The following is a 27,199-nucleotide window of genomic DNA, read 5'->3' as shown; positions in this document are numbered from 1 at the left end:
TTAGATTCACACCAACAGATATATTTTTTCCAAATTTTGTGGTAAATCTTTCTAGTCACAGGCTTTCTGGCCTGAACAAGAGTATCGATAACAGAATCTGAGAATCCTCGCTTCGATAAAATCAAGCGTTCAATCTCCAAGCAGTCAGCTGGAGTGAAACCAGATTCGGATGTTCGAACGGACCCTGAACAAGAAGGTCTCGTCTCAAAGGTAGCTTCCAAGGTGGAGCCGATGACATATTCACCAGATCTGCATACCAAGTCCTGCGTGGCCACGCAGGAGCTATCAAGATCACCGACGCCCTCTCCTGCTTGATCCTGGCTATCAGCCTGGGGATGAGAGGAAATGGCGGGAACACATAAGCTAGTTTGAAGGTCCAAGGTGCTACTAGTGCATCCACTAGAGCCGCCTTGGGATCCCTGGATCTGGCCCCGTAGCAAGGAACTTTGAAGTTCTGACGAGAGGCCATCAGATCCATGTCTGGAATGCCCCACAGGTGAGTGACTTGGGCAAAGATTTCCGGATGGAGTTCCCACTCCCCCGGATGCAATGTCTGCCGACTCAGAAAATCCGCTTCCCAATTTTCCACTCCTGGGATGTGGATAGCAGACAGGTGGCAGGAGTGAGACTCCGCCCAAAGAATAATTTTGGTTACTTCTTCCATCGCTAGGGAACTTCTTGTTCCCCCCTGATGGTTGATGTATGCAACAGTCGTCATGTTGTCTGATTGAAACCGTATGAACCTGGTCCTCGCAAGCTGGGGCCAGGCCTGGAGAGCATTGAATATCGCTCTCAGTTCCAGAATATTTATCGGTAGAAGAGATTCTTCCCGAGACCAAAGACCCTGAGCTTTCAGGGATCCCCAGACCGCGCCCCAGCCTATCAGACTGGCGTCGGTCGTGACAATGACCCACTCTGGTCTGTGGAACATCATCCCTTGAGACAGATTGTCCAGGGACAGCCACCAACGGAGTGAGTCTCTGGTCCTCTGATTTACTTGTATCTTCGGAGACAAGTCTGTATAGTCCCCATTCCACTGACTGAGCATGCACAGTTGTAATGGTCTTAGATGAATGCGCGCAAAAGGAACTATGTCCATCGCCGCCACCATCAAACCGATCACTTCCATGCACTGAGCTATGGAAGGAAGAGGAACGGAATGAAGTATCCGACAAGAGTCCAGAAGCTTTGTTTTTCTGGCCTCTGTTAGAAAGATCCTCATTTCTAAGGAGTCTATAATTGTTCCCAAGAAGGGAACCCTTGTTGACGGGGATAGAGAACTCTTTTCCACGTTCACTTTCCAGCCGTGAGATCTGAGAAAGGCCAGTACAATGTCCGTGTGAGCCTTTGCTTGAGGAAGGGACGACGCTTGAATCAGAATGTCGTCCAGGTAAGGTACTACTGCAATGCCCCTTGGTCTTAGCACCGCTAGAAGGGACCCTAGTACCTTTGTGAAAATCCTTGGAGCAGTGGCTAATCCGAAAGGAAGCGCCACGAACTGGTAATGTTTGTCCAGGAATGCAAACCTTAGGAACCGATGATGTTCCTTGTGGATAGGAATATGTAGATACGCATCCTTTAAATCCACCGTGGTCATGAATTGACCTTCCTGGATGGAAGGAAGGATAGTTCGAATGGTTTCCATCTTGAACGATGGGACCTTGAGAAATTTGTTTAAGATCTTGAGATCTAGGATTGGTCTGAACGTTCCCTCTTTTTTGGGAACTATGAACAGATTGGAGTAGAACCCCATCCCTTGTTCTCTTAATGGAACAGGATGAATCACTCCCATTTTTAACAGGTCTTCTACACAATGTAAGAACGCCTGTCTTTTTATGTGGTCTGAAGACAACTGAGACCTGTGGAACCTCCCCCTTGGGGGAAGTCCCTTGAATTCCAGAAGATAACCCTGGGAGACTATTTCTAGCGCCCAAGGATCCAGAACATCTCTTGCCCAAGCCTGAGCGAAGAGAGAGAGTCTGCCCCCCACCAGATCCGGTCCCGGATCGGGGGCCAATATTTCATGCTGTCTTGGTAGCAGTGGCAGGTTTCTTGGCCTGCTTTCCCTTGTTCCAGCCTTGCATTGGTCTCCAAGCTGGCTTGGCCTGAGAAGTATTACCCTCTTGCTTAGAGGACGTAGCACCTTGGGCTGGTCCGTTTTTACGAAAGGGACGAAAATTAGGTCTATTTTTTGCCTTGAAAGGCCGATCCTGAGGAAGGGCGTGGCCCTTACCCCCAGTGATATCAGAGATAATCTCTTTCAAGTCAGGACCAAACAACGTTTTCCCCTTGAAAGGAATGTTTAGTAGCTTGTTCTTGGAAGACGCATCAGCCGACCAAGATTTCAACCAAAGCGCTCTGCGCGCCACAATAGCAAACCCAGAGTTCTTAGCCGCTAACTTAGCCAATTGCAAAGAGGCGTCTAGAGTGAAAGAATTAGCCAATTTGAGAGCATTGATTCTGTCCATAATCTCCTCATAAGGAGGAGAGTCACTATCGAGCACCTTAAGCAGTTCATCAAACCAGAAATATGCGGCAGTAGTGACAGGGACAATGCATGAAATGGGTTGTAGAAGGTAACCCTGCTGAACAAACATCTTTTTAAGCAAACCTTCTAATTTTTTATCCATAGGATCTTAGAAAGCACAACTATCCTCTATTGGAATAGTGGTGCGTTTGTTTAAAGTAGAAACCGCTCCCTCGACCTTGGGGACTGACTGCCATAAGTCCTTTCTGGGGTCGACCATAGGAAACAATTTTTTAAATATGGGGGGAGGGACGAAAGGAATACCGGGCCTTTCCCATTCTTTATTAACAATGTCCGCCACCCGCTTGGGTATAGGAAAAGCTTCTGGGAGCCCCGGCACCTCTAGGAACTTGTCCATTTTACATAGTTTCTCTGGGATGACTAAATTTTCACAATCATCCAGAGTGGATAATACCTCCTTAAGCAAAATGCGGAGATGTTCCAATTTAAATTTAAATGTAATCACATCAGATTCAGCCTGCTGAGAAATGTTCCCTAAATCAGTAATTTCTCCCTCAGACAAAACCTCCCTGGCCCCCTCAGATTGGGTTAGGGGCCCTTCAGAGATATTAATATCAGCGTCGTCATGCTCTTCAGTAACTAAAACAGAGCAGCCACGCTTACGCTGACAAGGGTTCATTTTGGCTAAAATGTTTTTGACAGAATTATCCATTACAGCCGTTAATTGTTGCATAGTAAGGAGTATTGGCGCGCTAGATGTACTAGGGGCCTCCTGAGTGGGCAAGACTCGTGTAGACGAAGGAGGGAATGATGCAGTACCATGCTTACTCCCCTCACTTGAGGAATCATCTTGGGCATCATTGTCATTATCACATAAATCACATTTATTTAAATGAATAGGAATTCTGGCTTCCCCACATTCAGAACACAGTCTATCTGGTAGTTCAGACATGTTAAACAGGCATAAACTTGATCAGAAAGTACAAAAAACGTTTTAAAATAAAACCGTTACTGTCACTTTAAATTTTAAACTGAACACACTTTATTACTGCAATTGCGAAAAAACATGAAGGAATTGTTCAAAATTCACCAAATTTTCACCACAGCGTCTTAAAGCCTTGAAAATATTGCACACCAATTTTGGAAACTTTAACCCTTAAAATAACGGAACCGGAGCCGTTTTAAGCTTTAAACCCCTTTACAGTCCCTGGTATCTGCTTTGCTGAGACCCAACCAAACCCAAAGGGGAATACGATACCAAATGACGTCTTCAGAAGTCTTTTATAAGTATCAGAGCTCCTCTCACATGCGACTGCATGCCATGCCTCTCAAAAACAAGTGCGCAACACCGGCGCGAAAATGAGACTCTGCCTATGCTTGGGGAAAGCCCCTAAAGAATAAGGTGTCTAAAACAGTGCCTGCCGATATTATTATATCAAAATACCCAGATAAAATGATTCCTCAGGGCTAAATATGTGTTAATAATCAATCGATTTAGCCCAGAAAAAGTCTACAGTTTAAATAAGCCCTTGTGAAGCCCTTATTTACAATCGTAATAAACATGGCTTACCGGATCCCATAGGGAAAATGACAGCTTCCAGCATTACATCGTCTTGTTAGAATGTGTCATACCTCAAGCAGCAAGAGACTGCAAACTGTTCCCCCAACTGAAGTTAATTGCTCTCAACAGTCCTGTGTGGAACAGCCATGGATTTTAGTTACGGTTGCTAAAATCATTTTCCTCATACAAACAGAATTCTTCATCTCTTTTCTGTTTCTGAGTAAATAGTACGTACCAGCACTATTTGAAAATAACAAACTCTTGATTGAATAATGAAAAACTACAGTTAAACACTAAAAAACTCTAAGCCATCTCCGTGGAGATGTTGCCTGTACAACGGCAAAGAGAATGACTGGGGTAGGCGGAGCCTAGGAGGGATCATGTGACCAGCTTTGCTGGGCTCTTTGCCATTTCCTGTTGGGGAAGAGAATATCCCACAAGTAAGGATGACGCCGTGGACCGGACACACCTATGTTGGAGAAATTGGCCATTGCGCTGGAACTGCTGGGAACGCATATTACGAGTCGCGGTGGTATAGCTATACCGCAAGCATTTTAGCCTGTAACACAATGTCCATTCCGCAATGAAAAAAATGATGTTTGAGTGCAGGATTTTCCATAGCGCCGTATTACAGGTTGTGCGGTCAGGCTAAAAGGCTTGCGTTACAGCCTATACAATTCATTCCGCCATCTGAGAGCAGTAGTTATGGATTTTGCGAAACAAAAATGTTTCACAAAACTCATAACTAAAATGTTACAAAGTACACTAACACCCATAAACTACCTATTAACCCCTAAACCGCCATCCTCCTGCATTGCAAACACTATATTAAACTTTTTAACCCCTAATCTGCCGCCCACCCACATCGCGACTATTAAATAAACCTATTAACCCCTAATCCGCCGGCCCCCCACATCGCCCACATTATAATAAAATATTAACCCCTAAACCTCCAGCCCCCACATCATAACTAATAAACTAAACCTATTAACCCTTAAACCGCCAGCCCCCACATCGTAACTAATAAACTAAACCTATTAACCCCTAAACCGCCGGGCCCCCACATTGCAAAACACTAAATTAAACTATTAACCCCCAAATCTAACACCCCTCTAACTTTAAATTGAAAGTTGCAATATAACTATTTTTAAATAAATATAAACCTGTGAAATAAAACAAAACTAACATTAAATTATAAATTAACCTAACATAACTATTCTAATAAAATAAACTACAAATTAAAAAACCTAAATTACATGATTAAAAAAATCTAACACTACAAAAAAATTAAAAACCTAAATTACAAATTAAAAAAAAAACTAATACTACAAAAAAATTAAAAAAATCTAACATTGCACAAAAAAACAAACACTAAAATTACGAAAAATAAAAAAAATGAAAGTATCAAAAATAAAAAACAATTACACCTAATCCAATAGCCCTATAAAAATAAAAAAGCCCCCCCAAAATAAAAACACCCCCTAACCTAACACTAAACTACCAGTAGCTTTGTTAGGGCATTGCCCTAAGTTAAACAGCTCTTTAACCTAGAAAAAATACAAAGTCCCCCAACAGTAAAACCACCACCCAACTAACCCCCCAAAATAAAAAACCTAAGTCTAAAAAAAGCCTAAGCTACCCATTGCCTCTAAAGGGGCATTTGTAAGGGTATTGTCCTTAAAAAGGGCATTCAGCTCTTTTACGGTGCCCATCCCTAATCTAAAAAAAAAAGCCCACCTAAAAAAAAAAAAAAAAAACCTAAAACTAACACCATAAAATCTACTTACGGTTCCTGAAGTCTGGACATCCATTTTCATCCAGGCAGCGACACCTTCATCCATCTCAGGGACGTCCACTATCTTCATTCCGGCGGTGTGGAGCAGAGCGATTCTGAACGGCAATGACATCCTGCGCGGAGCGTCCTCTTCATACGATCACCGCCGTACACTCAAGTTGAATGCAAAATACCCGTTTCAAAATGGCGTACCTTGCATTCCTATTGGCTGATTTGATTAAAACAGTGATGCAATATAAATACAGAAATATAGAATATAAATGAATTGCGTGTTGAGTTATAATAACAATAAAATCAAAAGAATTATATATATATATATATATATATATATATATATATTTATATATATATGCAAAAGTTCAAAAGGTATATGCACTCTCACCACCGTCCTGCAACTGCCAGGGTGCTCTTAAGAGGTATGCAGCAAGAAAAGAAAGTTAAGCACTCACCGGACTTTGGTCAGTGTGAAATATTTAATTAGTGACGTTTCGGGACCTCAAACGTCACTTCTTCTGACAACCAGAGTGTACAAGTGCAGGCCCCTCCCCAATCCGGACACCAATCTCTGTAGACCGTGTGCAACCATTAGGGGGCTAAACCATATAGGTAGCCCAAATATGAATTGAATATATCATAATGTTATACAACAAAACCAGCCATATTTAACAAAATGGCATATGTGTCTGTCAAATCATGTGTAGTGATCTATCAAAAAAGTGCCTTTACATACAAAAAGTGATCATTGATCCCACCATACTCCTGCTCCCCCAGCCAGTCTATGCCCCGGGATTACATGCAAATGGAACAGTCCACGCTGTAGGTGATACCATTGGACAACTCCCATCTACACCCACATCATGGGTAATGAGTAGTCATAACAATTGTAGTAAACACGTACCGGCTCTGAGAAGAGGGGGCAATAGGGCTAAGACCCTGTTGCAGAAGGAGGCCAGATGGATACATGAACTAGTTGGCAGGTTTTCCTGTGATGGACGCTCATTCTTGGAAGCAGTAACACATGGTGGATTATTTTATATTAAGGAAGTTTGACACCTCTGCTAACGTATCATATTTTTGGACACACCTTTGGATAAAATTTTGGATATTGGATATTTTTTGCCTCAGAATGAGGTCACGCTAACATTATTATTTTTTGGTGTACACCACATTTTTTAATATATTTTTCCCTTTCACATTTTCCTTTGATTTTTTAATAATTTTTTCGGACACTTAATCCACCTATATTTTTGCTTTTGGGCACTAAATCTACATATTTTTTGGGACACTTTTTTATATACACTACTTTTGGATTATACACCAAATTGTTACTATAAGGATTTGGACACTCCTTTTTTGTATTTTCAGGACTTTAAATATCGTTTGCATTATCAGGACTTATCCATCCTGTTATCCATCCTGTATCCATTGTGAACGATTTTGGATTAGTTACTGTTTTACCAGAATGTAACATTATTTTTAATTTTTCTCTATATTAAATAAACCATAATTTTGTATCCGTTTATATCCTACTTTAAGCTTTTGTAGCCACCAGCTATTTTAATGCTCCTCATCTCGCTTATGTTTTAGGTTTATTTTAAGATCTGGTTGAGAGATCTTTCCATTAGGAGGAGCTTATGTAGTATACCCTTTTCTTTGCTAAGAGAAAGATTCCTTCCAAGGTAACTGTTGAATATCAAGACAAAGCATAGGCTCAAAAGGTTGAGCCTGAAGAACGCTCAAGACCAGGTTGAGGTTCCACGGAAAGGAAGCTGGTCTGATATCCGGTCTTACCCAGACAAAAACCTGAACAAAGGGTTCAATGTCAGGAAATGCAGATCTTTTTAGTGATACAAGCTGGCATGTGATTTTATGGGAACTGGCTGATAAACCTTTTTCCAGACCATCCTATAACCACTTATACTTGAGGTTACAGGCCTTAGTGCATGAATAAAAGTGTCAATCACTTGTTCAGAGAAACCTCTTTGAGACAAAATTAGGCATTATATTTCCATGCCGTCAAATTTAGAGATTTGAGGTCTCGATGAAAGAAGGGAGAGGAAGACGCCAAGGCTGGCTGGAGGATATTTGGACTAGATCTAAAGACCAAGTCCTTTGGTGGAGCAAGCAGCATTAAAGACACTCTTCTTGTTTTATCCTGTCTGTCTAATACCCTGGATAGCAACACAAAAGGAGGAAAGATGTCAGATTAAATGACCAGGGAATCACTTTAAGGGACATAAAACCCATCATTTTTCTTTCCAGATTCATATAGAGCATATGATTTTAAACAACTTTCCAATTTACTTCTATTGTCTTTGTTTTCTTGTTATCCTTTGTTGAAAAACAGGGATGAAAGCTCAGGAGTGTGCACGTGTCTGCAGTACTATATAGAAGCATCTTTGCAAGAATCTTATACATTAGCAAGAGCAATAGATGACAGCACTATTTCCTGTCATGTCAGTTTTCAAGCATGTGCACGCTACCTACCCAGGTATTTCAAAGAATAACATGAGAATTAAGCAAATTTAATAATATAATTAAATTGGAAACTTTTTTAAATTGTATTCTCTATCTGTGTGATGCTGCTCATTTCCTGCACTTCCTTTTATGGCCAGACTGGTGTACATCATCCGTGTGAGACAGGATGCAGTCTCAGAATTGTGATGTCATCACTTATTATTTAAAGGGCCTCTGTCCAGTATGCTTTGCCCTTGCATTGTCTCAGACCTGTTTGTGAGAGCTCCTGTGTACCTGGCTGTCTGACGTCCCTCCTGGTTCCTGATCCCTGGCTTGTTCCCGACTCTGCTGTTCTCCTTGTTCCTGATTCCGGCTCGTCTGACTACTCGCTTTGGCTCCTGACTCGGCTCGTCTGACTATTCGCTTTGGCTCCTGACTTGGCTCGTCTGACTACCAGCTCTGGTTTTGATTCCTAGCTTGTTATTTGACTTGTGGACTTTTTATTATTTTTTGCTATTAATAAAGGTGTGATTATTTTTGCACTTCTCATCTCATTCTGATTCCTGGCACCCTGACATTATCTGAATAATGAAATTAAAATCTTGGGTTTCATGTCCCTTTAAGCATCTATAACAGTTGCTCATACAATACTGGGTTAGCTTGTAAAGTGTGAAGACATGAGATCTATGTTTGGCCGGCTCCAACAACCCACAATCTGGTCAAATACCTTTTGATTCAAGGATCATTTGCCTTGGAGAAAACATTAACAACTGAGAAAGTCCACTTTACAGTTGTTCATACCCAGGATGTGGATTGCTGAAATCATGCAATGATGACATTCTGCTCAATTTACAATGCAGACTAATTATTTCATTGCTAAGATACTTTGAGTTCTGCCTTGTTGAATGATGTAAGCCACCACAGTGACATTGTCTGACTGAAGCCTCAGAAATTATTCCTGTCTTACTCTGGACCAGCTCTGGAGTTCCAAGGCATTGATTAATAACCTCACCTCTCTAGGAGACCAAACTCTCTGTGCTATCAGTGACCTCTAGACTGCACCCAACCCTGATTGTGACTGTGGTGATCACCACCCAAGTTGGACGGAGAAAGGAGGCCCCCTAAATAAGATATTAGTCTGGTACAATATCTGGTACTGCCTTGTCTTAAAGTCTAAAGGAGATCTTCTGGGACAGATCCTTGTAATCCTCGTTCCAATCCTGCAAAAGTATCTGAAGCTGTTACCATAAGGCCTACTACCATATATTGAAGGACTGAAGGAAGAGAAGGGAGCTGGAGAAGAGCACACAACGTCTGCAGCTTGAGTCTGCATTGATCTATGAGAGACAATTTCATTGATACTGAATCTATTATGGAACAAACCAGGAATGAAATTCTTTTTTGAGCTCTTTGGGGGCTTGATTTTCCAACTGTGAATATGAAAGAACATTGATTGATCTGAATGAAAAGGTTGAAATAGTAATAACTACCATAGTTTTTAGGTCTGATACACATACCAAGAAGGCTCTGGCCTTTAAAGGGTCTCAAGTAATATGAGACAGGAGGAATTCTTCCTCAAGTCCAAAGGCCTCTAGGAAATAATGTTCAGTACCTAAGGATCCTGAACAAACTTCATCCAAGCCTCCAGAAAATCTGCCCCCTACCATTACTTCATTTGGCTCAGGGGTAGCACCTTCATGCAGATTTGGAGGAGACGGGCTCTTTATCCTGTTTGGACTTAAACTGAAGGACCCAGACTTCCGCAAAGACTTGGAGGTGTCCGACTCATGAGATACTTGATACTTGACTCTTAGACTGATGGAAGGAGTGATTACATCCAGCAGACGTAACCCTGCCCTTAGCTTTTTTTGTATTGTGGCAGGAAAGCTTCCTTACCTCCAGTGACTGTTGCTGGAAAGGAAATAAAAAAGTCTGCTTTTAGATAACATGTAAGCAGACCATGACTTGAGTCAAAATGCTGTTCTAGCCAGAATTGTAATAGCAGCACTTTTCTCATTAATGTGAGTCATTTCAATAGCTGGGTCACAAATAAAACTGTTTGCAGTCTTGACCAACCTCTAAGAAATCCTAAATTAATTCAAAGGAAGCTTCTTGAGCAATAAGATCAGAAATGTCACACCAGACTGCAGTAGCAGCAGAAAGGCAGGCCAAAACGACAGCTGGACAAAACATATAATCTGCCAGCTGAAAGGATCACCTATGAAGGTTTTCAAGCTTTCTGTCCATGGGATCCTTGAGCGAGTTACTATCCTCTAAAAGAATAGTAGTCCACCTATCCAGAGTGGAGATTAGCTCCATCCACCTTTGGAATCCTTTCCCACACCTCCAAATTTTCAGAGGGAAAAAAGACCATATTCTTGAACTTGAGAAAGGGAACAAAATACACACCCGGTTTGTTTAATTTCTTAGTGATTAGGTCAGACAGAATCAGAGTCGGTACAGGGAAGGATGACAGCTATTTAGGAGCTGTGTTAAATAATTATCTGCTTAACAATTTGTTTGCCTGCAGTTGGAGGACGTTCAAAGTTCAATAAGTTAGCTTGTATATGCCCCAACCTGAAATTAAAGGACACTTCTTCTGTTGCTTCATCAGCAAGGGGGTCCTGGGTTTCTGAATAATCATTTTCAAAAGATATTTCTGATACCTTTTACTCCTGATTTGTGCAAGATACCTAGATGGGTCAGGTAGCTCTTGAGGTATGTCCCTGTGAAGGATAACCTTCTGACCCTTGCAAGTGTCTGTGTTTAACTGGTGTAGGTATGACAGCCATTAGTTCTGAAATTACAGAGTAGCTACAGTATATTGCTTTAATTTAAGAGACAGGTCAGAAGAGCTGTCCTAGGGATAACCCTGGTGGGTTATAAATCCCTGAGCACTCTGCTGTAAAGGCAACACTGCATGACCCTGTCTAGAATGAGACATAGACACAGTGCATAAGTGACATAACTGAGTGAGGGGACACACCAACACATTCTTACAAAACAAACACTGTTCTGAAGAGGTTAAATTATCTGTGGATCTCTCTTCCAAAGGGTCAGCATGATGTCCAGAAATGTGAGCTGCATCAGTTTGCTCCATAGTATATAGCAGCACAAAAATACAGTATAGAAAGCATATAAAGGATCAACCCCCTTAGCAGAGGCGTAACTAGAAACCACAGGGCCCAGGCGCAAGAAGCTAAGAAGAAAAAAAATGTGAATCAGATTACATGTCTGCAAAAGGAGGTATCCTGTGCCCACAGTCTGTGAGATGGTCTGACCCCCTATTACTGTATATAGTGACACTGTTTAACCCACCAGTACTGTATATAGTGAGTTAGTGACACAGTCTGTAATCTGCCGGTGAGATGGCTGGCCTGATCCTACCCGCCCTAGTACTTTATAAAGTGACCAAAGTAATATGTGACATGGTCCAGCCCCCCTGTACTGTATATAGTGGTACTGTATAGTGACACTGTTTACCCCCGCCCCCCATGCTGTAGTAACAAGGTCTGTTATTCGCTGGTTCCACAAACATACATACACACACATACATGCATAAATACACACACAGTCACATACACACACATACACAGCAATGGATAAAACAGAAACACTAACACCTGTAGTCAGAGACAAAGACACTAGTGAAGCATCACAGCACACTCACATATCATCAGTGCAGGTAATGGCAGGTCAACTTTTTTTTTTTTAATATTTTTTTTTTTTTTTTTTAAAGCTGGGCCCCCACCCTTGGGGGCCCAGTCACAATTGCGGCCTCTGCACCCCCTGTAGATTCACCCCTGCCCCTTAGGGGAACACAGAATAATGGCAACACGTAAAACTAAAGATCCCTAGAAGGGAAATTAACACTGTCTTTTTAAAAGAAAAAAAAGCTTAAAATTAAATAAATTTAGCTAAGTTCTGAATGCAAAGGGTGCTCACCACTCCTAATGTCCATGAGGAATTTAGCTGTGAGTCAGTGAGGAGAAGGAAGGGGCGGGCATCCTATTTTAGCACCAAGTGCAGAAATAGTATTATGAGTGAAAAATTACTTGCGAAAGGAAAGAGCTAAAACTTCTCCTGACCTTCAAATAGACTACTCTTGAGAAGGACCGGAGATCAGGTATGTGCTAAAGTACCTCCATTTTTTTACTGTTTTGTAAAAGTGCCCAAAACTGTACAAAGTGTTAAATAGTGTATGTGACAATGTCACCAGGCTTTTTGAAACGTGTACATGGTCATACTAATGGTCTATGAAGGTGCGTGGTACTTACATGTCAGCACCTCTATCTACCGAGCTCACCATAGCTACAGAAGACTGCTTCCAGTAAACAGTCCCATCTGACATAGTGCACGCACTGTGTCAAGGACATGATAAGGTAATAACAAGGAGCAGCACACTGTAGACCAGGGGATTGGTGGACATGCCCACATTTCACCTGGAAGCCTAGTGACATCTCCACACTGGGAGAAGACAATAACTGCTTGGCTGAACTCCTGGCTACCCCTCTTCCCTCTTTGTAGATTCTCTGAAGAAGAAATGGATCTCAAATCTGTTAGAGAACCCATAAAAAACTGTCATAAAGATCAACACTTCAAAATTCACCTTACTCCTTGCGGGGGGCGAAAAATTGAGATTATGGGAAATGTCAAGGGATTAAAAACTCTGTTATGTTGGGTGTTTTTGCCTCCTCCTAGTGGACTGGAATTTAATCCCACATTTGATAGCTTGTGGACTCTCACCATCTTATGAAAAAAATCAGACTGACAAACGCTTTAAATGCATTTCTTTTATACATCAGACTACCGATTTTCTCACAGTCTTTAATGCATGATTACATTAGAAACAGCAATCTAGTTACCTAAGAAACATCATCTTACCTCACTAGCAGCATATGTGTAGAGCACTTTGTTTTTTATCACAAACCACAGCTGTTTCCATTGCTTCTTGTTTCCCTTGGCTCGTTGCAGATAGCCACTCATTGAGGAATCTTCTGTGCTTGCAGAGACCTGCAGTAAAGTATTTTCCATTAAACACTGAAGTACTGCGCAAATTCCCCAAGGCAAGCAAGTCCATACATACTGATAGCACAGCTCAGAAGTACTGACTATCTAACTGGCGGCCGCATACTAGGGAACCGACATGGCCTCTCTTATCAGTTACTGTACTTCTAAAAAGGGTCTCTAATCTTTGGTTACTTGGAAGACTTTTATATGAAAAGAAACCATGTGTTACTATCTATATCACCACTTTTAGTAAGAGAACAGAGGAAACATATCTGAAGAATTTCTGCTTCACTAAAATGATATTTTGAAGTTATTTTACAGCCCATTGAAATCATTAAAAAGAAGATAAATGTGTATAATGGAAGGTTGCAGCAAACTGAGGATCAAAGATTAGCTTTGACAGAAGCTGTGGGGAGTTAGAGGGAAGCACTCTTATCTACTAACACTGTAGCCAATAGAATTAAAAAGGCACTGCACACTTTATAGCTGGATAGGTACAGCACCTCTGCCAAGCAGATCTATAAATTACCTCACATAAAACAAAAAGTGTATAATAATTATTGTCTCCAACCTTTTGCATATACATTGGTGTCTTAAAATTTATTAGAAGTAGTCTGAGACTTTTCTTGTATGGAGTTTTGGTTTTTCTTTGCAGAATTTTCAAATTCAATGTAATTTCAACTAACCTATATTACCATTAACACAATTCAAAAGTGGAATTCTAAGGCACCAAAAAAAGAATGTTTAAGCAGCCTTTGCTTCATTTTGGACTTTATTTAAATAGTTTAGCCTTATTGAAACCCCGTCTTTTTTATATGAAATGTTTTTGCACATGATTAATTAATAAGCAAGTTAATTTCCTGATTTAATAAAAAGTTTAAAATACAGGAATGGGGTTCCATATTATGGTCATATATGGATTCTAATAGATAAGCTTTTAACACCATTTTTTAAAGATGTTTGGACATGTTGAGTCTGATCTTGTCAATGAGAATGCTGCACCCCTTACATGCTGTTATGGGAACATATTCTCTCATATTTATTTGAATACATTCTCTGCCTATCTAAAAAATATTAATATTATAAGAACTCACAATATGGAAATCAAAAAGAAAACAAATGAATACTGTAACTAACGCCTACCCTTTAGCATAATTTATACTATATTAATGTGTTGTATATTCTTGTTCATCCATAACAGACAGGGGCCCCAATTATCTAAAGCTCTCTTATCTGAAAAAAACGAAGAAGTCTCATTAGTACTGCAAAGCGCCTTAAAGAATTTTAGAAAGGCAATTTTTTAGCTTGAAGGATGTTTATCTAACTAAGCAGGGCTCTGGACGTTAAGGAGAGAGACATACATTACAATATAAAGCAGTGCTGGTGAGTTTTTCATAATTGGGCCCTATGTCACCATTTATGTGGTGGAACTCTAAAACATTTAAGGGACAGTCTACTCCAGAATTTCTATTGTTTAAAAAGATAGATAATCCATTAATTACCCATTCCCCAGTTTTGCATAATCAACACAGTTATATTAATACTCTTTTTACCTCTGTGATTATCTTGTATCTAAGCCTCTAAACACTGTCTCCTTATTTCAGTTCTTTTGACAGACTTGCATTTTAGCCAATCAGTGCTGACTCCTAGGTAACTCCAGATGAGTGAGCGCAATGTTATCTATATGGCACACATGAACTAACACCATCTAGCTGTAAACAACTGTCAAATGCATTCAGATAAGAGGCAGCCTTCAGGGGCTTAGAAATTAGCATATGAGCCTACCTAGGTTCAGCTTTCAAATAAGAATACCAAGAGAACAAAGCAAAATTGATGATAAAAGTAAATTAGAAAGTTGTTTAAAATGACATGCCCTATCTGAATAATTAAAGTTTTATTTTGACTAGACTGTCCCTCTAATTACAGTAGAAATTCATAACCAACAATGCAATAAAACTTTGTGTGAATTTCAAATGAGAAGGAGATTTTTTTCTGACAAACTTTAAAGTTACTTTCATTTTCCCAGCCCCCTGTATCCTGTGAAAGCCATCAGTCAATCACAAACACATATACGTATATACTATATGAGCTCTTGCACATGCTTAGTAGTAGCTAGTGCCCCAGAAAGTGTGCATATAAAAAAAAAAAAAAAAGATTGTGTACATTTTGATAATGGAAGTAAATTGAAAAGTGTTTTTAAATTATATGCTCTATCTGAATCATCAATCTTTAAATTGGTTTCCAGATCTAGAAGAAAGCAACATCTCTAAGATAAGATTTTCCTTCAGTAACCTTAAAAATCTGGAAATATAACCTACTTTGAGAGCAGCTGGAATTTTCTTCTGTTTCCTTCCTGATGGAATGCTGTGGAGGACAGAAGATAAGGCACTGGATGGAGATTTGTGGTTTGCAGGAGACCCTGTCTTGGGAGTATAGTGATTGTCTAAAAGAAAGAATATCAGAGGCCTGGTTAGACTAATAAACAGAGATACCATAGAATTGCCTTGTGAGTGATAATAATAAAGTGAATGATTTGTTAGTGGTGATTATGTATAGGTTTATAAGAAGTATAGATAATTATATTTGAAAACATCATGTAGTGTTTAGCTGATGTCTTTACATTTCTTTCACAGTTATAGAAATGTCGAAAGATTTGTGAAATACATACTTTAAGATCATTTGAATATACATAGATAGCAAAGCTAAAAAGATTGAATTCATCGTAAATATGTGTTTGCATCAGAAATATAAAGGTAAGTATTAATTAATAATAGCAGCTGAACATATATGGCTAGCCAATATATTTGTTTTATTGTTTTATGAATATGAAAAAAAAATAGTTACTGAATTGTAGGAACATAGTTAAGTCATTTCTGGCAATATGGATAAAGCCCCCCAAGTAAATGCAAGTGTTGGTAACAGTTAAGAGCCTGGTATGTATGTAATAGCCGTACAGTGAGACAATGTGGTCACCAAGATAATTACCTTGCTTCTGGAGTTCCTGAAAGCAGTGGTCACAGACACGTGCTAAATGGTTCTTCAGATACTCTAGACTATGTTTGTTGGTGGAACACGCCTGGCATATGATCTAAAAGTAAACATATTTGAGTATGTGATATTAATGTAGTCACTTGTTTACTAAAATGGTAAAATATGAAGGGCCAATACCATAATAATTGAATAAGTGTAAGTTAAAAATAAACAATTTTCCATCTCAGAATTGATTCTAGAACTATAAACTCCTATTGTTTAGGAAAATCTTATGCCCATGCCTCAGAATCCAGACTTCATAATGGAATTTGGTGGTGCACTTTAAATGAACATGAAAATGCAATAATAAAAATTCATCTCTAATTTATTAGAGCATTTTATTATAGCTCTAATGTCCCCTTGTAACTATATTTGTACCCCTGCAAAGGGCTTTTCTGCTCTTAAGTAGCATACATATAAAGTAGCATACATATAAAGTAGCATACATATAAAGTGACATAAATATAAAGTGGCATACAAATAAAGTCATCACCAACTATGTCCTGCCCAACGTCTAGCTTAGCAGTGCACAAACATAACTATAAATGTATAACTTTTGCAAAGACTAATGTCAAGGGTTATTTGTGCAATAATAAAATGCTCTTATGAATTAGAGCATTTTATTTATGCATTACCATATCCCTTTAACTTTAATGACACAATTTAATAAGAGTGACTTTCATTCTTGACATATACCCATTACAGATATTTCAGGGCCATTATCAGATTTCTTTATTGAAGCAGAACCAGCAATACAACTATAAAAACACTAATAATAGAAAATGGTCTATTTAATAAAAGGGACACCTCAGACCTATTTCACAGTTCATATCTGCAACTGAGCCTGCTACAAGCAGTCACATTTTGGAAGCTGTTGATATCCTTAGGAGTTTCACAGTAGAAAATACAGCCTGTTATATTAAATCAGTTTTTAAAAAAAGGTATATATTTAAGATCCATGGTTGCTTATGACTTATTTATTTAATTTAGGAAATTAAATTAGTTCTGGTAAATGCTTTGTGCATTTTTATTGGCTGTTATGATAAGTGTCCTTTGTACCCTTTTGTTTTGGTTACATGCAGACAACTTTGCTAGAAGACCAGAGCACCATTATATATATCATTATATATGATCTCTGATGAAGCGCATGTGAGCATGCGCGAAACGCGTCAGATCTAGCACCCCTTGCACACCTGTGTTAGTGCTACTCACATTCTGTTTGAATAAACCACCTGGTATCTGAGTTTACCGGCTCCTCGCTTTTCTTTTTGTATCATATATATATATATATATATATATATATATATATATATATATATATATATATATATATATATATATATAGTAAAGAAAAAGATCAGCACTCACCAACGTTGTAACCACTCAGTGCACGGCCAGTAAACATATACAAGAATATACACTGCAAAAGGACAAGACCTGGTGTAGATCCGTGGAGTCCCACAGCAAAGAAAGCCAGCACACGAGATTTGGAAAATCACCCTCTTTTAATGCCAAAGTAGCATAACGTTTCAGCTCCCACTGGAGCCTTGGTCACATGCAGCAGTTCACAAAGGAAAATCAGGCATAAAATAACACTCCCAAACAATCCCTTAAATACCCCCACCCACCAATCAGATACACAAACAAAAACCCCCAAACACATAAACATTTAACACAGCTGTGTGCCGTAATATCCAGCATGGACCGCAAGCGTGTATGCGTAACCATGGAGACACAAGCAAAAAGCTTAGAGCATCATGTCGCAATTGCGCATGCGTGCGCAATGACGTCATCACGCATGTACAGGTTGTCCCGGTGTTATTTTATGCCTGATTTTCCTTTGTGAACTGCTGCATGTGACCAAGGCTCCAGTGCGAGCTGAAACGTTATGCTACTTTGGCATTAAAAGAGGGTGATTTTCCAAATCTCGTGTGCTGGATTTCTTTGCTGTGGGACTCCACGCATCTACACCAGATCTTGTCCTTTTGCAGTGTATATTCTTGTATATATATGTATATATATATATATATATAGTCCATGTAAAAAACAAGGTAACAGCACCACAGCACACAATCTTCTTTTAAAGGTGAAAAATCTTTATTTGAGGTTTAGCAACCAGTAAAAAGCGACGTTTCGGACCTACATAGTCCTTAATCATGCATAAGTTAAAATCAAACAAACAGACTTTAAAAAGGGTATCTGGACCAATCATGCTTCAATTCTCAGTGTTAATTGGTTTAACCCATACCTATCCAGGTTTGTAAATTTCAACAACACAGTGACCTCTAGTGGTACCAGAATATATTCCATCATTTAAAACCATTATAAAAACAAATACAAATCATAATCTCTATTCAGACCATATGGATGTAATGTGTTCAGACGTTTAATCCACCATACTTCTTTCTGTTTTAGTTTTAGTTCCCTATTACCCCCTCTTCTATGATGGGGGATATGGTCAATCACTTGAAAGCGAAGCTGGCTTACTGTATGGCCCATATTTGTAAAATGTGCTGATACTGGAAGTGACATATCTTTTGATTTAATGGATGCTTTATGTTGACTAAACCTATCCCTGGCGGCTTGGGTGGTCTCGCCAATGTAACAAAGGCCACATGGGCATTTAAGTAGGTAGATTGCATAGTTAGTTTGGCATGTATATAACCCATTGATTATATATTGCTTTCTTTTGTCATTTTGTGCTAAGAATTCTTAGCACAAAATGACAAAATTCTTGTTGTTGAAATTTACAAACCTGGATAGGTATGGGTTAAACCAATTAACACTGAGAATTGAAGCATGATTGGTCCAGATACCCTTTTTAAAGTCTGTTTGTTTGATTTTAACTTATGCATGATTAAGGACTATGTAGGTCCGAAACGTCGCTTTTTACTGGTTGCTAAACCTCAAATAAAGATTTTTCACCTTTAAAAGAAGATTGTGTGCTGTGGTGCTGTTACCTTGTTTTTTACATGGACTGTATACACTGGAGTTTGGCTGATACTCCTTGGTAACGTGCACACAGGTGGGAAAGAAACTTTACTAAAACTTATGGTGCTGGATTCAACTCACTTACTTCTTGTATATATATATATATATATATATATATATATATATATATATATATATATATATATATATTTTATAACAATGCAAGAGGCATAGTCTACGACTGTTAGTTTCACTAAAATCATATATCTGCAGAAAGTTATTGTAAATTTTTTTAACAAAAAAAAACATTCCACAATGACAGAAATTATTTAGTTTATATATAAATAAATATAGACATAACCACTCAATTATTTTAAAAATGAGACCGACCTTTCCACATGCTCTACAGTGATGCCTCCTCCAAGTCAGTGTGAACTCGCTTGTACAGATCATGCACATTGTAACTCTGACATCTGGGATCCAAATGGGTGCCTTGGTTCCAAGTGGGCTGTCACCTTTCTCATTGTCAGTGTCAACCTGTGAAGATTCCAATAGGGCATGTTTTTTTTTTTTAACTTTATTTATTTTAGATCCAGCAGTACAACAACAACAAAAAGGAAAAGAAAAAAAAAACAAGAAACAACAATTTGCGCCTTACAAGGCCATCAGTCAAAAAAAGCCAAAACTTGTACTATTACTATTATTTTGAATCGTAATAATTATAAAGAAAAGTAACCTGGCCCTTGAATTGAACTTATGCTATGTACTGCTAAGATCAGTTTCTATTATATCCTTAACCCAATTAACCCAAAAAGAGATGGGAAAAGAAAAAAAAAGTTAGTTCAGGGAGCAAAGGAAAAAAAGGGCGGAGGGTTCAGGGAGCAGAAGAAAGAGAGGGGCGGACGGGCGGGACATCTTACAAAGTTATTACCAAATACCCAGAAGTACCAACTCAGAGTTTCTAAACGGGAATATCATATCATTTATTTCATTAGCGGGCAATGATTTAATAAACGCTGACCATTTACAAAAAAATGGTCTAATATCAGATTCATTATCTAGATTAGTGTCCCTTTGTTCTAGTAAGCATTGCTTTCTCAGACAGTTCTTAACCTCTAAGATAGATGGTGTTACTCTCAATTTCCATTTTTTGAAAATGAGGTATCTAACTGCAAGAATGGACATGTTTACCACTTTATCATTTAATTGTTGTCCGTCTTGGTCCTTTAAACAAAATATAGTCTGCGCCTGTGTCAACCTTGTAGGGGAGATTTTAAGTGATTTACTAAGCCAAAACTCTAGTTTCCACCAAAGGTGTCTGATCTTGGGGCAGTTTTATAACATGTGCATTAGGTCTGCTGCTGGGAATAAACATTTAGGACATTTATTGAAACTGAGATTACGAAGTTTACACCCTTTTTCAGGGGTAAAATATGAATTGTGCAGGAGTTTAACATGCAACTCTCGCCAGGTAGCTGACAAGGTAACCTGTGCAACTTTCTGGATAGATAATTGTATGAATTTAGAATCAATATTAGTCTGGGGTATTAACTGATTCCAATCTGCAGCAATTTTCTCTAAAATTGAGACTCCTTTGCAGGATTCAAGGAGATGGTAGCACGGAGAGATGGACATATGCCTGTTTTTAAACAGTATAAGCCAGCTTTCCAGATTACCCAAATCCCAATACCAGCTTGACTCTCTCATTAACTCTGTGGCAAAATGTCTACTTTGCAGATATGCAAAAAATTCCTTATTGTTTATATTAAATTCAGGTTTTTTTTTTCCTCAAAAGGTTTTGACACATTTTTTCTCTTTGTCGATAAGATATACTATCCTATTTAACCCTAGGTCATGCCATTTCTTGAATACAGCAGAATTTAGACCTGCAGGGAATTTTGGGTTTCCCATTAATGGCATGTACTGAGAGACTTTACAATCTAATGAAAGGAGATTGCCCATTTTCCACCAGGCCTTCAGAGGATTGAAAAAAGTTTTGAGTCTTTTAATGTCCGCTGGTAACTCTTTGGGTAGACAATCTACTAATGCTGTTGGGAGGTAAGGATTGCAGATGCTTACCTCCAATGGGTTATTTGTCACGTAATTGCTGTAAAAGAACCAATCTGCCACAATACGCGCAAGAAAGACATAGTTATACAGACGGATATCAGGCATTGAAAGGCCTCCACATGCTTTTGAAAGTGAGAGTTTATTTAGAGAGATCCTGGGTCTTTTTTCCTGCCATAAGAATTTGCTGAGTGCACCATTAAGAGACCGTATATCCCTCTCTAGGAGAATTATTGGAGTGTTCTGAAGAACGTAAAGAAGCTTTGGCAAAAGAACAATTTTGAATAAGGAAATCCGTCCCAAAATAGATAGAGGTAAAGTCTGCCAATTTTTAAGTTTCTCCCTTATGTTTGCTAAGATTGGAAGTATGTTAAGATTATAAATATCCCCTGGTGTGGATGGAATAAAGATCCCCAAATACTTAAAGGAATCTTTGGCCAGTCTAAAGGGAATATTAGAAAGAGAGTTGCTAATTCTTCTAAGCCATAATAATTCTGATTTTGCTGCATTAATCTTATACCCTGAAAAGGAACCAAATTGAACAGCAATTTCCAAAAATTTAGGTACACTAGTTTTAGTATCTGATAAATACAAGAGTATATCATCCGCGTATAGGGCAATTTTTATTTCCTGATTACCTATTTTAATGCCTGTTAGTTGATGTCTGACCATAATTGATAGAGGTTCAATAGAGACATCAAAGAGTAAGGGAGAGAGAGGATACCCCTGGCGAGTTCCCCTCTTCAATACTATCTGTGAAGACACAATATTGTTGACTATCAGTCTTGTACATGGTTCTTTATACAGATTAAATATAAAATTGAGGAACCCACCCCTAAAGCCAAACTTGGCTAATGAGGTGAATAAATGGTCATAATGTATTGAATCGAATGCTTTCTCTGCATCAATTGAAACAATAGCTAAGTCAGGGGCATCCTCTTCCCCCCCCCCCCTCCCTGACAACTCGAGGCTCCTGAAGTACTCTGTAACAACCAGGGCTTCTCTGATTTTTGCTGAGGAATTACGCCTATACAGAAACCCAGCTTGATCTGTATGAATAATGTTAGCAAGTGTTAACTGAAGCAGCTGGGCAATAATTGAACATAGGATTTTGTAGTCTGTGTTTAGGAGGGCTATGGGTCTGTATGATTCCTTCAGAGAAGGATCTTTCCCCCCTTTAAGAAGTAAAACTGTATGAGAAGCAGAGAAAGAGGTGGCTACTGGGTCACCCTTGGCATACATACTGTTATATAGATTGTTACGGTATGGAGTAATCTCAGAAGACATAATTTTATAGAATTCATTAGGTAATCCATCGGGCCCTGGTGCTTTATTCAGAGCAAGAGCTGTAATAGTCTTTGTTATTTCCTTTTCGGTAATCAGAGGGCATTAAGGGTTTCAACAGCTTCAGTTGAAATTGTAGGATATATAATTTTGCTCCAAAAGTGGTCAGATTGGGCAAGATTCAAGCTCTTAAGAGAATAAAGATCCTCATAATACCTAACAAATACCTCCGAAATCTCTTCAGGTTGATCGAAGGTGGGACCCTCCTGTTCGATACTTTCAATAAGAGATGTCTTCTTATCCCTTTTGACCAAATTAGCCAGTTGTTTGCCAAATTTATTTCGGTACCTATATAGTCTTGCTTGAAGTTTTAAATCTTTCTGTGTTTCCTGGAACACTGCAAAGGCATCTCTTGCATTTTTAGCCCTGATATAATAACTAACTGGTGTCTTCTCCAGCAAGAAGCGGTTATATGAGTTGATTACAGAGTTAGTGATTTCTTTCTCTCTCAGTCTGATTTTCCTAACCCTCATAGAGCTATATGCTATGATTTCACCCCTGAGAACTGCCTTTGCAGCATCCCAGAAAACCGTGGGGCGCTCTATGTAGTCCCGATTAAATTGGATATAATCACCAAATTTGTGTTTAAGCCTATTTTTTAATTTTAAGTCAGTTGCGAGAAATGAGGGGAAGGTAAAACGTGGGAATCTATTTTTAGATTGATTGAGCTGGAATTCTAAAAAAATAGGACCATGGTCTGATAGGAAGATGGGCAATATCCCTGCCTTCACCTCTGATGTACATAGCCTTTTGTTAATTAGAAATAAGTCGATCCTAGACAGCATTTTGTGGGCCTTGGATAGACAGGTAAAATCCCTTAAGTCAGAGTTCTGGAGTCTCCATACGTCCTTAATTGCTAGATTTTGCATAAGTCTTTTAAACATCTTAGCTTCTAAATTATCCCTTTTATGTTTAATCTGTTTAGTGTTTTGTCTCAATCTGTCCAGTGGGCACTGTGGAGCCATATTAAAATCTCCCCCGAGAGAGAAGAAATGTTTGCCTGAATCTTAACCCAGAATTCTGGAGCAAAGGTATTGGGTGCATAAATGTTGCAAAGTGTAAAGATTGTTTTAAAGATTCTTGCTTTTAAGTTCACATATCTTCCCTCCAGATCTGCCACACTGTGAATCACCTCCAGATCGATCCTCTTCCCTACCAAGATAACCACCCCTCTCTTCCTTCCGATCCCTGGAAAAAAAATATCTTTCACCCAAGAGGACTTAAGCTTTAAGGATTCATCAGAAGTTAGATGTGTTTCCTGAAGAAATGCTATATCAGTACAAAAATTTCCTCAGATGGGTGAGAATCGATTTCCTTTTAATGGGGGTGGTAATTCCACCCACATTCCAAGAGACTACTAAAATTAGCCATTGAAACTATTGCTCATATGAACCAAACAAAAATGAGGGGAGAGAGAGAGAAAAAAAAAGGGAGAAAAAAGGGGGAAAGAACCCTTAACTAAAAAAAGAAAACCCCAGTTACAACTACAATCCATTCTTAAATATTATATGGTAATAACCTTATACAGATCATTTAAACCCCTGGGAGATTCAAGTCTTTCAGAAAATGTTCTGCCTCTTGAATTGTATCAAATGTACGAGCATCATCTTCATCTATAATTTTCAACTTAGAAGGATAAATGATCGCAGCTCGGTAGCCTTGCTGTATCAGTTTAGTACAAATTGGGGCTAGAGCCCTTCTTTTAGTTGATGTCTCAACTGAGTAGTCCTGAAAAAGGAGAATTTTAGACTCCCCTATAGTGATAGGCTGATTCTTACGGAAATAATGTAATAAGGTGACCTTATCTTGGAAGTTCAATAACTTTGCAATTACAGATCTAGGCCTGTGTTTCCCTTTGTTATATGACCAAGGCCTTCCTATCCTATGTGCTCTCTCGACAATTATGTGAGTGTGATCAGATGGAATTTTGAGAAGTTGGGCTAGTGACACTGAGATGAAGGTACTTAAGTCTTCATAAGACTTACCCCCTGGGACCCCTATTATCCGTATGTTATTCCTTCGGGAACGATTTTCAAGGTCCTCTAGTTTAGCCTGCATTTTAGTGATGATAAGATTAGTGGCTTCTAAATTAGAACTATGCATTGTAGTAAGATCTTCAAGATCTGATACCCCTTGCTCAACTTCATTTATTCTATTGGCAAATTGTCTAATTTCCTGGGATAACACTGTAATATCCTGACTGATCTCTAATTTGAGTGAATCAAATTTGGGTGACAGAGCCTCCGAAATTTTAGTAACCAGAACTTGGATGTCGTGGGTTTCAATTGAAGAGGTTGCAGTGGTGGGGGCCGGGTTTATCTCAGCCGGGATGTCTGAGGTGTTCTTCATTCTCCTATCTCTATGCCTTGCTGCCATAGCTGGTGAGGGAGTCCTACTGTGGTTGTGAAGGAATTTATCCATGTGACTATGTCAGTGAACAAAATTGTGCAGTTAGTCGGTCTAGGGGGAGAATCCTCCCGGTGTGAGATTTAAAAAAAAAAAAAAAAAAAGTGCAAGGAGGGGGAGTGAAGGAGTGAAAGTGCCGGAGGTATGGGACGAATAAGATTACTTACGAGATCGGTGCCGGGGAAAAAAAAGAAAGACAAAATCAATAGAGAACAAAAAAGTCCAGGACTGTGAGTAGGGCTGACTTAACCAGCCGTGGACAGCAGAGATAGGGAAGGAGGATCAGACAAATCAGTAACAGAATTAACTGTATAAAGGGAGTAATCCTAGGCAGGATATCTATTCTTAATTACTGACAATGCACACTTAATCTATAAGTCAGAATGACTCCCCTTCCCCTAAGAACAAGGATTGCAGTATATAGAACTCTGTCCTTAGACAGGTATAGATAAAAGTTAAAGGGAAACACGCAACTCTATATAACCTTCCAATTCGTTTCCACTAACAAGCGTCCACAATCTTTTTTCCCCTTCTCTTTCTTACTTCTTTTCCTATACCTTTGAGTCATCAATTCTCCCTGAGCATATGCAAGAATTCAGAACATAAACTGCAATTTGCCAAAAAAGAGAATACAAGATATTACAGGGATCTTTTCATAAACAGCAGTACAAAAACAGATTAATAGGATTATTCTTAAGAGATGAAACACTCAACCTGGGAAAAAAAAAAGAAATTAAGGGAGTGATTGAACTCAGGTAAACCTTTATCCCAACCTAAGAGAAAAAGAAAGAAAAAAAAGAATACAGTCTTCACAGTAGTCCGTAATCACAGGTAGTAAAGAAGATAGGTGGCCAAAAAAAAAATAGGTATAGCTTTTTCAGTTCCCCTTTTTTTTTCTTTGTTATTATTATATCACTTTTTTTCTTTTTCCTTCCCCCTTCTCTTTCTCTTTTTTCCCTTGTTATATGACTCAAGTGAGATGGGAGGAGGTGGTGTCTCCTAGGTATGGAAGTCCAAAATGCTAAGAAGAAAACCAAAGTTGAGACAGTACCTTTAATTTAGGGTGGCAGACAGCTCCTGCTTTACCTCCATTCAGGGTCTTAGTTCAGAGAAGGGGAATGCTCCTGCTACCTTCTCCTCCAGTACCCCGGAGGTGTGGTTTAAGGAATTTGAGAACCGGTGGTTGCATACCAGGGGACCCCCCTCTTGGAGCTCCACTCCCCCAGTATCAGAAAGATGGGAGCCATTGCTGAGAAAACCCACCGTATACCCTCTGGCAGTGAGTACACAGATTTATGGTGAGGCTGTGTGTTCCCAAATGGCAGGTTAGCTTTTTTCCTAGCGTTGACTCTAAGCCAAAGGAGCCAGGATACCCTCGGCGCCCACAGCACAGAAAATTCACGGGGAAGGACCTCCAGATACGCTCCAGACAGCAAGACGATCCGCCCCTCGATCAGCCGGCTCCTCCGGAGGGGACAACCGCCAGCAGGTAAATGTATGTCTAGAGATCCCCCTTCCTTTATTAGAGATGACAGCTCCCGCAGTTACCAGAGAAGCGCTTGCTATTCGGGCTGCAGACCCTGGTGTCAGATGAAGCTGATTAGGATTTGGCTTGCTCCGGGCTGCAGCTACTGGATTGAGAGGCACTGTTTAACCGAAGTCCCAGGTAGTGGTGTAGTACTTCCCTCCTCTCACGCAGCACCGGTGGGAGAGGAGGAGAGGAGGAGAACCAAACACTGCTCCTGGTTACCTGGTGTTAACTCTAAGCCAGAGGAGCAAGGACACCCTCGGCGCCCACAGCACAGAGGATTAGCGGGGAAGGACCTCCAGGTGCATCCCAGACAGCAAGATGATCCGCCCCTCGACCAGCCGGCTCCTCCAGAGGGGCAGACCGTAAACAGGTAAATGTGTGTCTAGAGATCCCCCTTCCTTTGTTGGAGATGACGGCTCCCGCAGTAACCAGAGAGGCGCTTGCTATTCGGCTGCATTCCCCGGTGTCAGATAAAGCTGATTAGGATTTGGCTTGCTCCGGGGTGCAGCTACTGGACTGAGTGGCTCTGTTCAATCGAAGTCCCAGGGAGTGGTGTAGTTCTACCCTCCTCTCGCGCAG

At 39.5% G+C, this 27,199-nt stretch overlaps 1 protein-coding gene across 1 annotated transcript in view; it reads right to left on the bottom strand.

Moving 5' to 3' along the window:
- FGD6 (FYVE, RhoGEF and PH domain containing 6) overlaps positions 1-27,199 on the bottom strand; it is a 269,170-nt gene that overhangs the window by 19,818 nt on the left and 222,153 nt on the right. The window contains exons 16-19 of the mRNA XM_053716891.1: positions 19,663-19,809; positions 16,297-16,399; positions 15,630-15,754; positions 13,186-13,314 (exon numbers count right to left, since the gene is read on the bottom strand). Of these exons, the coding sequence (XP_053572866.1) occupies positions 13,186-13,314; positions 15,630-15,754; positions 16,297-16,399; positions 19,663-19,809 (504 nt within the window). The remainder of the gene's footprint in view (positions 1-13,185; positions 13,315-15,629; positions 15,755-16,296; positions 16,400-19,662; positions 19,810-27,199) is intronic.

The sequence above is a fragment of the Bombina bombina genome, chromosome 6, assembly GCF_027579735.1.
Source record: "Bombina bombina isolate aBomBom1 chromosome 6, aBomBom1.pri, whole genome shotgun sequence".
NCBI classification, from domain to species: Eukaryota; Metazoa; Chordata; class Amphibia; order Anura; family Bombinatoridae; genus Bombina; species Bombina bombina.
The sequence above is the reverse complement of the archived record's forward strand: the minus strand, read 5'-3'. Positions and strand labels throughout refer to the sequence as shown.